Genomic DNA, 13,600 nt, shown 5'->3' on the forward strand with positions numbered 1-13,600 from the left:
CATAAAATTCGGGGATTACGTGCATGGCCGGGCCCTGCGCGCATTTTCAAAAGGGCCCAGCCACGCATGTAGCCTCCAATATGTGCAGAAGTGCTGGGCCAGCTAAAAGGGGATAGGCCGGGGTGTGTGGTCTGGGTGGGGAGGGGCGAGGTGAGGTGAGGAGGGAACTGGGATAAAGGCCGATTGATCGCGCACATGTTATCAAATCATGGATGCGGGTACGTGCGCCTTTTAAAATCGATCCCTAAGGTTCTGTTTAGTTCTTCTTAATTCTCATTGTATGAGGGCTTCTTATGTTTGGAGTTATTCTCTTCTTTGTGAATAGTATTCGTCTGAACAGGGCAAAGGTTTTCAGCTATATCATTGACTTTTTATCCCATAAATCAAATGCCATTATGGAATTTGTTAGGGTTTAGTTCATGGATCTTAGTTTCTATTGCTTCTGCAAATACTTCCATCTCTTTCTTTTTCCTGAAAGTAAATGTAAGCTTATTATCCATACTATTATGGATTTGGTTGGTGAAGGCTATTTCTGCTTTTATTAATTGGTGATCGGACCAAGGCAATATTTTGTGAGAGGTACTGATTAGGCAATTTCTTGTATTAGTGAATATTAGGTCTAGAGTGTGTCTTACTTTGTTAGTGGCTTTCGAGATGAATTGTGACCATCCCAGGGCTTCCATTGCTTTTAAAAACATTTCACAGGCTAAGGTTCTTTGTGTTTTGTCTACCTGAAGGTTAAAGTCTCCTACAATTATTTTAGAATCTGGAGAAGGAAACACCTTAGTGAATAATTCAATTAGTGGTGAGCAATATTTTTGTAAATGGTCACTGTATTCTAGGCAGGCTCCAACTAAGGCCACATAGAAGGGAAGACAAACTTTTCTTGATCAGTTTCTCCTGGTCAGCATTGTTAACCTTTGTTACTGCTGTAGCACAATGCCTTTTAAAACTTCACTATAGCACCACTATAACTGCCTACCTTCTCACCCCTATAAGAGTATTATTTTTTTTTTATCTGGACCAACAAATTACAATGCAAGATCATAGACACTAGAAAAATCTAGATATTCATCTGTAGCTGGGAGGGATTTTTCTTTGCTGGTGATCATAGCTTGAGATAAGAATCCAGTAATTTGGAGAATAAGTGACCAGTTATTTTGGTTTGAGTACAGAACTCAGGTCTGCGAGCTTTGAGGTAGTAACATACTGTGTGGTACAGCCATTTTGAATTTTACTGACACATTAGATAGAGGATTCTAAACATGCCCTCCTCACTCACAGAATAACTTTCAAATAATTCCATATGGCTCTATATACACACGTTTATAGGTGTGTGGGGGCTTCTATAGTATTTTATAGTCTGCACGTGTCTGGTCCATGCGGATTATAAATATGCATATATCCATCCTCCAATAATGCATGTATGTTTCATTATGTAGCAGACTTAGGGGCTTATTCACTAAGCCACAGTATTTTTCCATGGAGGAAAAATACTGTGGGAATCATAAAACCGTGATAAACAATCCTGCTGCTTTCTGACTCCCACAGTATTTTTCCCCGTGGTAAAATACCACAAGGAAAAATACCATGGTGATAAATGTCCCCCTTACAATGAGGCTGATGCAATACAGTGTGCTCAGCCTAGTGCCTAGCTTGATGTGTGGTTGGACGCGCGTTTTGGATGCCCTAGAATAACTCCTGATGTAATAATGGGGTTAGCACATTCAAAACACGCGTACAAACCTGCGTGTAGCTAATAGCGCTCATAACATCTAAATGCCATGTTGATGAGGCTATTAGCTAATATCCCCGATGTAAAAAATCACCATGTGCTCGACATGCACATTTTATCCCTTAAAAATTAACGCCAGCCTCGGAGCCGGCGTTAAGTCTTGAGGCGCCCCAAGCCATCAACAGAAAAGCAGAAAATACTGCTTTTCTGTGGTTCCTCTGGCTTAATATCATCGCAATACTAAGTAGGAGGAACCACAGAAAGCAGCAACATGAAAAAAAAAAAGTCTTGATGGCAGTCAGGTTAGGAAAACGGACACTCAATTTACTCATTTTCCTAACCCATGGCTATGTACAGGCTTGGAAAACAGACGCTCGTTAATTGAGCGTCCGTTTTCCTAACCAGTGGCTGTGCGCTAGGGTCGCACAGTTTCCCCTAATGCATCCTTTTTAACGTGGCTGTTATTTTATTTATTTATTTATTTAAAACATTTTCTATACCGATTTTCACGGAGGGTATCCGACCAAAACGGTTCACAACTTCAAATTATAAAAGAAAAAATAATAATAATACTAAAGAAAATAAAAAAACATAATAAATAAATAAAAAATAGTAAAGATTGAAGAAAAAATACATTGTATAATTATAATCCCTAACACTCTGCATGACTTAACTAAAAAGAAAATTTTTAACAAAACAAGAAAAGTCAGAAATTTAAGAAAAATTACGAAACCAAGGTCCTCATTATCATGTAGTTAGCAACAAACAGTCTATTAGGCTCCAGATATGTATCATAAACCGATACTGATATTATAAGGAGCTTTGAGGAGAGGTATTCACTTCCTCAATTCCTGCATAAGCTATTTTAAATAGATAGGTTTTTAGAGGCTTCTTGAATTCCTTGTGATCCATTTCATTTGCTTATAGCATTGCATGACTAGGAGAGGTGGATGGGTGCGCGATAGGAATACAGGCGCCCATTTTGGATGCCCTTTTTTAGCGCATCCATATTGCATTGGCCTGCATGTGTGGTAGCAGCCCTAGGACTGTGGGACTGTCATCACTTAAAGAGGCTGATGGCCCAGAGTCAATACACCCCAAAATAATGAAAAAAACCCAGGGGGAGGGGTCTGTATAGATCTCCTGTCTCTTGAGTTGAAGCTAACTTCAAATCAAATAACGTGGCTTATGATTTTTTTTTTGTAAGCTGCTTTATTTGATTTGCACGCTATAGTTCAGTTTAACCCGAAAACCAGACCTATGTTGAAGTCTTATTTGGAGAACCAGTTCTCCAACCACTGCACTACATAATCTCCCCATTATGTCAAACACATGACATGCTTCTAAGCAAATGAAAATGGATGAAAAATAAAGGAATGATAATCAGACAAGCTGAAAAGAAAATGCTGTTAATACTACTTTTCCTTATTACTCTTGTGAAATTGTAGGTTACCAACTGACCTCTGCTGAGTGCTATGACCTGCGAAGCGGGCGGGTGGTGGCTGACCAGTACTGTCACTACTATCCGGAGAATGTTAAGCCCAAGCCAAAACTTCAGGAGTGCAACATGGAGGCCTGCCTGGCCAGGTTAGTGAGAGCTCTGCTCCTGAGCCTGGTTTGTGCACACAGCTTTTTGTATGTGCAACTTTTAGGAGCAAAAATCAGGTCTTCTGCACACAATGGGGTGAATTTTCAAAGACTTACATACATGCAAATGTGCATAGACGTGCATAAGTAGCATATGCTCACTACATGCTATTTTATAAACATCAGACATGCATGCATAGTTTTGCTTTTGTGCACACATATAAGAGTATAAAAAGGGTGTGGCCTAGGGGTGTCCCTTGGCAGGAAATTGCGATTTTAAAAGATGCACATAAATTTGCCAACTTACCTGTGTCATTTTATACCTGCTAATCATCTGGTGTGATATTAAACATAGTTATGGTGTACAGTTGGCCTGGTGGGAGGTCAGGGTGAACTGCGTGGAGTTTAGGCTGAACAACCAGGAAAGTCTCGATGACCTGGAGAAGGACTGTGCGAATGGTGGAGTAATTGATAAACCTGGTAATTTCAACAACGCGCGCATGGTTTAAACTTGCGCATCTAAATATCAATATTTCTCGCGTAAAATACACACGCATATATTTTTAAAATCGTTAGGAAAAGTACACTTGTTCAGTGCATTGAAACACTCATTTTCAATGCACTGAATGTATTTGCGTGTAAGCATTCATATGCACATATGTTACGGGGAAAAGACACATGTGCTTTATAATACCTGCCTCTATGATACACGCAGCTTGTAAAATACTATCTTAAATCTGCATGTGGTTATATACGCCTATGTATGTCACCATGCGCAGTTGTTTGAAAGTTATCCTCCCTGTGCACAAACCATAGTTTATCTTCCTAACACGTTTTATGCTACACAAATCAGTTCCCTGTTCGTACCAGGATCAGTCCAGGCCGCTGGATTATGCCTCCCTTCCAGCAGATGGAGTCAAAGAAAAAAGCTGAAAGGCACCTCCTCTTACACTGGTGTGCCACCTGCGATCCTTCAGTATTTCTCTGACTCCAGTAGATGAGGGTGACAGAACCTACGGTCCTGATCCTTTATAAAGAAAATAAAGCAAACTAGAAATTATAAGACCAGTGGCTAAATGAAGCTGTTTAAAAAAGAAAAAGTAGTTTTCTTTCTGGAGGTGAGCAGACTCAGTCCTCCCGAGGCTGCGGCCTTGGTTGAGGCACGCCTGGGGTTAGATACCCCGTTAGCCGTTTTCCCGGAGCCGCTTCTTCTACCGGTGAGTAGGGGGGATTTACCGGTGGGCCGGTCCCTCCCCCTTGCAACCTGAGACGACATAATTCCTCGGGGGGGGGGGGGGCTGCCTGTGCCGTGATTGAGGTCCCAGGGACATTTTTTCCCCTGGGTGGCTGCATGTCAGCGTTTAAAAAAAAAAAAAAAAAAGTTATTTTTCTACCGTGCGCACAGATTTCCCGGGGATCCGGAGGGGCGATTTTCGCCAAGTTTTTAGGCCTCGTGTTCGCTCTCTCTCCACAGGTATGCCGCGGGGTTCGGCGTGTTCAGCTTGAGGGGAGCCGGTGGCGCAACTCTCCCACGATGGCCTTTGTACACGGTGCCTCTCAGGAGGGTAAGGACCGTTGGGGAGCAGCAGCAGGTCGTATCAGTGCACAGGGAGGAATTTCGCCTCTGCCGGTCTCGGCCTGCCCCGTCCTCGTCTAGCACGGGAATGGTGGCCATTTTGCCTCCGCCATGCTCCAGGGTAGGACTGGATGCAGGGAGAGGGGAAATCCTTCCTCTGCTCTCTCCGCCGAATTTGAGCCCTGTTAGACAGCGGCTCCCAGTGCCTGCCTCCCCTCCGAGCTCTGACCCCCCCCATGTGGGGGGGGGGGCCTTAAAGGGGCAGCTTCCCTTTCTTTCAAAATGTGTGCTTTTAATGCACAAGTTGTTTTTGGAGGCCGAGGCTGAGTTGCAGGCTGAGGAGCCTCCGCCTGCGAAGGTGGCTAGGCTTTCTGGGGATTCCGATTTCTCCAGAGGGAGGATGGGCCGTGCGGATTTGGATCTCTCCGAGATCCCAACCTCCGATCCACCGGATCCCCCTTCGCTGGACTCTCTCCTTGTGGATATTGACGGGGATGTTGATGAGCCCACCCCAGTTGAGGGGAATGACCTGAGGGTCCTCAGATTATTTTGGAGGGAGGAGCTTGATCATTTAATCCCTCATGTTCTGACAGAGCTCGGTATTGAGGCGCCGCAGTCGAGCTCGGAGGCTATCAAGGGGGACCCTGATCTCTCAGGGCTTCGGGCCCCTCCTAAAGCTTTTTCTTTTCACCCTATGCTACTACAACTCATGACCCCGAAAATGGGAGGCTCTCCAACTCATGACCCAAGAATGGGAGGCTCCCCAGGCCAGCCTTCAGGTGGGGCAAGCCATAGAGAAGCTCTACCCGCTGCCAGACTAGTCCTTGGCTGTCCTTAGGGTCCCAAAAGTGGACGCGGCCGTTTCAGCCATTACTAAGCGGACGACCATTCTGGTTGCAGGGGCTGCCGCTCTTAAGGATCTTCAGGATGGGAAGCTGGAGGTCCTTCTTAAGAGGATTTTTAGGTCTCGGCGCTTTGCATTAGGGCGGCGGTCTGCAGTAGCCTCATGCAAAGGGCGACTCTGGATGTAACAGTTGCTCACCACGCAGGAGTTGCCTCCAGCGGAAGTGGTGCAGGCAGATCACATGGAGACGGCTGTGGCTTACACCACGGATGCCTTGTATGATCTTATTTATTTATTTATTTATTTATTTAGGATTTTTCTATACCGGCGTTCATGTATCAAATACATATCACATCGGTTTACATTGAAACAGTGGATGCATTATAGCATTACATAGAACAGGGGTTACGCGGAACTGGGATCCATGAAGATAAATACCTGGGTTTAAATATAAACTGCTAATATGATAGTTGAGTATAGTACCAACAATAAATTGAATTAAAAATTAACAATAAATATTAAATTAAAGTTACCAATAAATATTAAATTAAAACTTAATATGAAATAAAGAACATATAATTAATTAAACTAAAGAGCATACACTGAACTGTAGTCAAGATTTGGATGACAAATCTCGAAGTTATGACAGTGGTGTGAGGGGGAGACCGACCAAAAGGGGAACCGGGGTGAGAGGGGGGGGGGGGGGGGGGCGCGGAAATTTATTACAAGTGTACTGTTATGAGAAAGGAGAATGATTGTCCAATACGGGAGAGAAGAACGAATATCCATAAAGGAGTGAAGCTCATTGGAGTAGCCAAAATGTTTCAGTCTTTGTATGTGGTAACGATCATCAGATTAGGGAAATGCTTGGCTGAATAGCCACGCATTTTCAGGCGTCTTCGCACACTGTGGCTTCGGCGGTCTCGGCTAGAAGGCTTCTGTGGCTCTGCAACTGGTTGGCCGATGTTTCCTCCAAGGCCCAGCTAGGCAATCTTCCCTTTAAAGGGAAATTCTTGTTCAGGATGATTTAGAAGCCGTTATCAAATCCCTAAGGGACAATAAGGTGTACAAGTTGCCAGAGGACAAGCCTCTAACCCCCAGGGCTTTTGGGTTGGCACACACTTGATTCTGGGGACAGCCCAAGTTTCGGCAGGGCAGGGCTCCAACCTTCACTCCACGTCAGCCATCGACGAGGTCTCAGGCTTGGTCTCATTCCTTTCGCAGCCGCAGGTCTCTCCGCGACGGAGGTCCTCAGGGATCTTTCGGGGGCAAGTTCTCCCAATGAAGATGTCCGGGCCCACTCCTCTGTTCCGGTGTTAGGCGGCTACCTGTCTCTCTTCGAGGAGTGGGTCAAGATTACGTTGGACCAGTGGGTTCTAAGCATCATTGAACAAGGCTACACTTTGGATTTTGCACGTCCGTTGCGGGATCTGTTCTTAATGTCGCCCTGTGGGGCCCGCACAAAACGGATAGTGGTGACTCAAACCCTGTGCCGGTTGAAAACTGTGGGAGCCATTGTTCCGGTCCCGCCGGAGGAGTTCAGGACCGGCAGATACTCCATATATTTCGTGGTTCCCAAGAAGGAGGGCTCCTTCCGCCCGTTTTTGGATCTGAAGAAGGTGAACAAAGCGCTTTGGATACCCCGTTTTCGCATGGAAACTCTCCGCTCAGTCATTGCGGCCGTCCACTCCAGCAAATATTTGGCTTCTTTAGACCTGAAGGAAGCGTATCTTCACATAGGGATCTAGAACAGTATCGGCGGTTTCTCAGGTTTATGACTCTGGGCAAGCATTATCAGTTTCAGGCGCTTCCATTCGGATTGGCGACAGCTCCCTGCGTCTTCACCAAAGTAATGGTGGCAGTAGCTGCAGCTCTCAGGCGGGAGGGGATTTTGGTTCATCCCTATCTAGACGATTGGCTCATCCGCGCAAAGTCGGAGGTGCTTTGCAAGGCAGCAGTTCAGTCGGTAGTGGACCTGCTTCAATCCCTTGGTTGGGTCATCACTTTTCCCAAGAGCCAATTAGTCCCATCCCAGGTGCTGAACTTCTTGGGTGCTCAGTTCGACACATCAGTCGGCAAGGTCTTTCTCATGCAGGAGTGAATCGACAAGTTATTTATTTTTATTTATTTAGCATTTTTCTATACCGACTTTCCAATAACAAAATTATTGATCAATTCGGTTTACATTTTAAACAATAACAACAATGACAAGTAAATGTCTTACAATGAACAGGTCGAATTAACTTGGATTAAGATATATGGGGGTAATAACATAATTAACATGAGCGGTGCCTAATATAGGCTAGAGGCTGGGTTTTAATGATAACGGTTAACAGTTAACGGTGCAGATCCGGCGGCTGTTATCTCTACCGCTACCCCGGGTTTGGGAATTACTTACAGGTGCTTGGTTCTATGGCATCTACTCTAGAGTTAGTCCCTTGGGCCTTTGCTCATATGAGACCCTTGCAGAGGGCATTACTTTCTCGTTGGGACCCGAGGTCGGAAGAGTTCCAGATCCGATTTCCGCTCTTAGAACCTGCCAGGTCCAGTCTCCATTGGTGGTTGTTTCCGGCCCACGTGCAGCGCGGGACGGACCTGGAGGGTGATCATGATGACAGACGCCAGCCTCTCCGGCTGGGGTGTGGTTTGCCAATCGAGGGCAGCACAGGGCTGATGGACAGAGCAGCAGGCGAAATGGTCCATAAATTGCTTGGAAACCAGGGCAGTACGTCTGGCGCTGCACAGTTTCCTCTCTCAGGTGAGCCGTCGATTAGTGCGAGTATTGTCCGACAATGCGACAACGGTGGCTTACATCAATCGTCAGGGGGGGAACCAGAAGCCGTCCAGTGGCATTGGAGGCCGACCGGCAAATGCTCTGGGCGGAGTGCCATCTGGTCCGTCTAGCTGCTTCTCACATAGCCAAGATTGACAACGTTCAGGTGGATTTTCTCAGTCGCCAGCAACTAGATCCCGGAGAGTGGGAACTTTCCGAGGAGGCGATGCATCTCATGACTCATCGGTAGGGTGGTCCTCGCCTGGACCTGATGGCGCCTCAGCGAAATGCAAAGGTGTCTTGATTCTTCAGTCGCAGGAGGGAACACAAGGCGGAAGGTGTCGACGCTCTGATCCTGCCGTGGCCTCGTGACATTCTGCTGTATGTCTTTCCTCCCTTGGCCGTTGGTGGGCAAAGTCTTGCGAAGGATAGAGGCTCACACAGGCTCAGTTGTTCTTGTGGCTCCGAAGTGGCCACAGCGGCTGTGGTTTGCAGATCTGATCAACTTAGCGGTGGACGGTCCTCTTCGGCTCGGTCATCTACCGAATCTTCTTCGTCAAGGTCCAGTATTTTTTGATCAAGTGGATTGCTTTTGTCCGGCAGCTTGGCTTATGAGAGGCGGCAGTTGAGGAAGAAAGGTTATATGGATTCGGTTATTTCCACCCTTCTGCAGGTGCAAAAAAGTCTACTTTGCTCACCTATGTTCGAGTGTGGAAGGTTTTCGATTCCTGGTGTAGCGGGTTGAATGTGTCCCCGTTATGCACATCAATTGTCCATATTCTGCCATTCTTACAGGAGGGTCTGAAGAAAGGCTTGGCGTGCAGTTCTCTCAGGGTTCAAGTGGCAGCCTTGGGATGTTTGCGTGGAAAGATTGATGGGACATCCTTGGCGGCTTATCCGGATGTAACATGTTTCCTGAGAGGTGCTAAACATTTGAACCTCCGGCTCATCCAGTGTGTCCTTCTTGGAGTTTGAATCTGGTTCTCCGTGACTTGTGCGGTCTTCCGTTTGAGCCTTTGAAACAGGCCACCTTGAAAGACTTGACACTTAAGGCGATTTTCCTGGTGGCTATCACTTCGGCACGGTGCATCTCTGAGCTTCAAGCATTGTCCTGTAGGGAGCCTTTTCTCAGGATTTTGGATTCAGGGGTGTCCCTTAGGATGGTGCCCTCCTTTCTACCGAAGATCGTGTCTGAGTATCATTTGAATCAGACCGTGGAGTTGCCTGCCTTCATGGATTTGGATTGGAATTTGCCTCACTCAGGCTCATGACGTGCGAAGATTAGATGTGCGGCGGATTCTGCTTCACTATCTGGAGGTCACTAATACTTTTCGTTTGTCTGGTCATCTGTTTGTCTTATGGAATGGTCCTAAGAAAGGACATAAGGCAATTAAAGCCACTATTGCCCAATGGTTGAAGGAAGCCATAGCTTCAACATATATGTCTTTGGCACGCAGTACCGGATGGTTTGAAAGCGCATTCAATTTGATCTCAGGCGGCGTCTTGGGCAGAGAGTCAGTTTGTTTCGCCACAGGAAATTTGCAGAGCGGCTACTTGGAAATCTTTACACACTTTTGCTAAGCATTACCATTTGGACATCCGTGCTCCGGATGGCGACTGTTTTGGCAGTAGTGTTCTTTGAGCGGGACTCTCCAGGTCCCACCCCATTTAGAGCAGCTTGGGTACATCCCAGCAGTCTGGACTGATCCTGGTACGGACAGGGAAAGGCTAATTGGTTCTTACCTGCTAATTTTCATTCCTGTGGTACCAAGGATCAGACCCCCACCCATGGAATCTGGAGAGTCCATTCGGTATCGTTTTCATTCTGCAGAATATTCTCAAGTGGACAGCATTCACATTGCATATGGAAGTACTCCCTCCATGTACATAAGTTCCAGAAGTTATGCAATCTTTTCATTAAGTTGTTTGATATAGCCATTGGTTCTTATGTTGAGGTTATATGTTTCATTCTGCTATGGTATGGATTATACTGAAGGATCACAGGTGGCATACCAGTGTCAGAAGGGGTGCCGTTCATCTTTTTTCTCTGACTCCATCTGCTGGAAGGGATACACAATCCAGCGGTCTGGACAGATCCTTGGTACTACAGGAACAAAAATTAGCAGGTAAGAACCAATTTTCCTTTATGCACGTAAACCCTGGTTTGTATACAAGAACCATGCTTTGTGCCCCTAAACCATGGTTTGTGTACATTAAGCATGAATTATGCATGTTATTCATTGTTTGCCGCACATTTTTAGGCCTACTTGCTTTATTTAAACTCCTGATGCATTTGTTTACTTTTAGCTTACTATATTTGTACTGTCTTATGACATTGGGCTACAAGCATGGTGCCATGCTCATGTCTATGGTACTCATTAAGCCTTAACACTGCAAACACTGGCTAGACTAAAGTATCCAGGAATATAAGAAACCAGTGTGAAGCTGATGTCAAGATAACAACTGCTTCACAGTTTGATATTCTTTTTGTGCGACAACACCCCAAGAGTTTTTTCTCCAGGATTGCCCACAGGTTGGCCTTCAATTCCTGGAGATACTAGAACAGTCCTGGAGGGCTAGCAAGTCCAGCTATTGAAGCGTGTAAAAACAAGCCAGTCATAAATACAAGGCTTACCATGTGTCAGGAAAAATATATGAAAGGTAAGCATGATTCTTAATGAAAAAAATACTACTCACAGCAGGGTGCCTGTCAGGATAATTAATGGAACTACTGTGCCACTGCATTTACAGAGATATAGTGTTTCTCATATCAAAGATTCCTTCCTGCTGTAACAGCTATGGCAAACTCACAGCAGAGGATCCTTCAAATCAACAATTAACTGTTCTAAATCAGTGCCCTGTGATTAATAGAAAAAAAATGTCCACCACTCCTGTATTCCAGAGAGCACTTGTTTAAGATGGGTAATTGTTTGAAAGACTCTTGTAGTTGACGACTTATATTTGATGGGATTGTCTACTGCTTCTAGCTGCAGGATTGAACTCGCAGTAGAAACATTACCTGAAGCAATAGCATAGTAAAGAAATAAACCAAAACAAGTGGTGAAATTGAAAATGAAAAGCACGAGCATGAGTTATCAGCTTGCTACAGTCGGGTTTCCCGAGATAATCAGTGATATTTTGACACCAGTGTTGCACAACAGAGAGAGGGCAATTAGATTGTTCCGCTGTATGTTTGTGTATCTTCAGTTGTAGGTAGGGTTAGGGCATATTTTCCCCATTGTTTTAAGTAATAATGAGGTGCCAAATATTGAAAGATATCTGGGTATTTAACTTAGGGCCTCATTTTCTAAAGTATTGCAGGCCTGCGATACTTTAGGGAATGAGGGGCAGGGGGCCGAAACGGGGGGCAGGCCTGCGCTGCCAGTTTCGCACCCAATAGCGCCACCATAGAAGGTGTAGCTATTGGGCATGAACTCGGACGCGAAAAGGGCCTTACCTTTTCGGCGTCCGCGGCGTCTTCGCGGAGTCGGCCCTGGTGACGCCCCGACTCCTTCTCTTCCGGGGCCGACTCCGCCCCCATTTTGGTATCGCACGCGATAAGGGAATTTTCGTGTGCGAAACATCCCTTATCGTGTGCGATCCGGATGGAAAATGCGACCCTTAGTCAGTTATAAATACACCACTTAATATCAGCATAAAAGTCGCTACTTAGCCAGATAAGGTGGCTATTCAACAACGCTTATAATCTAACTTAAAACACAGAATATACTGAGCCACAAAGTCATGAAGGACAAAATATAATTGTATCACAAAGAATAAATCAACTGAAAGAACTCAAGATTCGCAAACATCCCACAGACTTGCATATGAAAACCACCATTCTTATCCTATATTATACTTACACCATGCCTTTTGTACTAGCCTAATTCCATAGGTCCAAGAAACCGTCTTTAGATAGATGGAAATTAATACCTACAGATGATTACCATCACTGTAACCAATCGTTTTGTGTCTGACTTTGCTGAATTTATAACTATGAATGTTACTTTGTAAACCGTTGTGATCTACACATCGAATGACTGCATATCAAATGTCTAAATAAATAAATAAATAAATATCAACTCTGTGGCAGGTCTAACTTATTTGAATAACTTAACCAGATTAGAGTGAATATCACTACTTTTCTGGCTAACCGGGTCATTCATCAAACCGCGATGCGTCCGGTATCGTGTGTGGTAGGGCCGCTTTGCAGCGGTACAATGCAAATTAGGGAAAGGGGAGGAGTGTGAGCACTGCGGGCGATAATGTTTTCTATATTATTGCCAGCAGTATCGTGGGCAATAACTACACCTTTTCCCATGGCGCTATGGGTGCTAAATTGTGCGGCCCAGCTGCAACCGTGGCGGGCGAAAACACACCGCCACGATGCGGCTGGCTGCACAGTTTCGCGCCCCACTACCACCACCCCTTTTTTTCTCGTGGCTCATCATTCTGCTATAAATATAGACATATAGATAAATAGATATAGATATAGATAAAATAGAGTAAAGCAGGAAAAAAATATCCTAAAGTGTTCAAGTGTAATATAATATCAACTAAACAAAACATTGAACACTAAAATAAAACCATTTTCAAGAGTAAAAAAGCAAAATATTTATTATTGTTTAAATATTAATAGAAAAATATTTTATTATGCTTAATCCATAGCCCAATAAAAACAAAAACCTAAAAGTATCTTTGTCATAAATCTTCAAATCATTAATGAAGCATATTTATCTAAAGATAAATTCAATGTCCTGGAATGATGGTCTATTCCACTGTTAGAGATGAATGTATTGGCAACTAATAATGTGGACACTGTTTTCTCCTTAATGTCCTTTAAATAAATTGCAAATTGCTTCTCTCTGCTGCAAATCCAGCTAGTGCTAGAATGCCAGTGTGAGCTCTGGTTCTAATCATCTCCTTGACAAAAGTCCCCTTGTTTCACCGTATGTGGGCTTCATCAGGAGGAAGAGACATGAATATGCCAGTGGAACATTGAAACTGTGAAACAAAAATCATATTGTCTATTTATATGTCTAATTAGTAAAAAGTCTGTATGTGTCTGTTAAATATTATACACTT

At 44.6% G+C, this 13,600-nt stretch overlaps 1 protein-coding gene across 5 annotated transcripts in view; it reads left to right on the forward strand.

Moving 5' to 3' along the window:
- ADAMTSL1 (ADAMTS like 1) overlaps window positions 1-13,600 on the forward strand; it is a 1,467,826-nt gene that overhangs the window by 1,092,137 nt on the left and 362,089 nt on the right. For all 5 annotated transcript variants that reach the window (XM_029608733.1, XM_029608741.1, XM_029608751.1 and 2 more), the window contains one exon: window positions 3,184-3,322. In XM_029608733.1, the coding sequence (XP_029464593.1) occupies window positions 3,184-3,322 (139 nt within the window). The remainder of the gene's footprint in view (window positions 1-3,183; window positions 3,323-13,600) is intronic.

Source organism: Rhinatrema bivittatum, chromosome 1 (genome assembly GCF_901001135.1).
Source record: "Rhinatrema bivittatum chromosome 1, aRhiBiv1.1, whole genome shotgun sequence".
NCBI classification, from domain to species: domain Eukaryota; kingdom Metazoa; phylum Chordata; class Amphibia; order Gymnophiona; family Rhinatrematidae; genus Rhinatrema; species Rhinatrema bivittatum.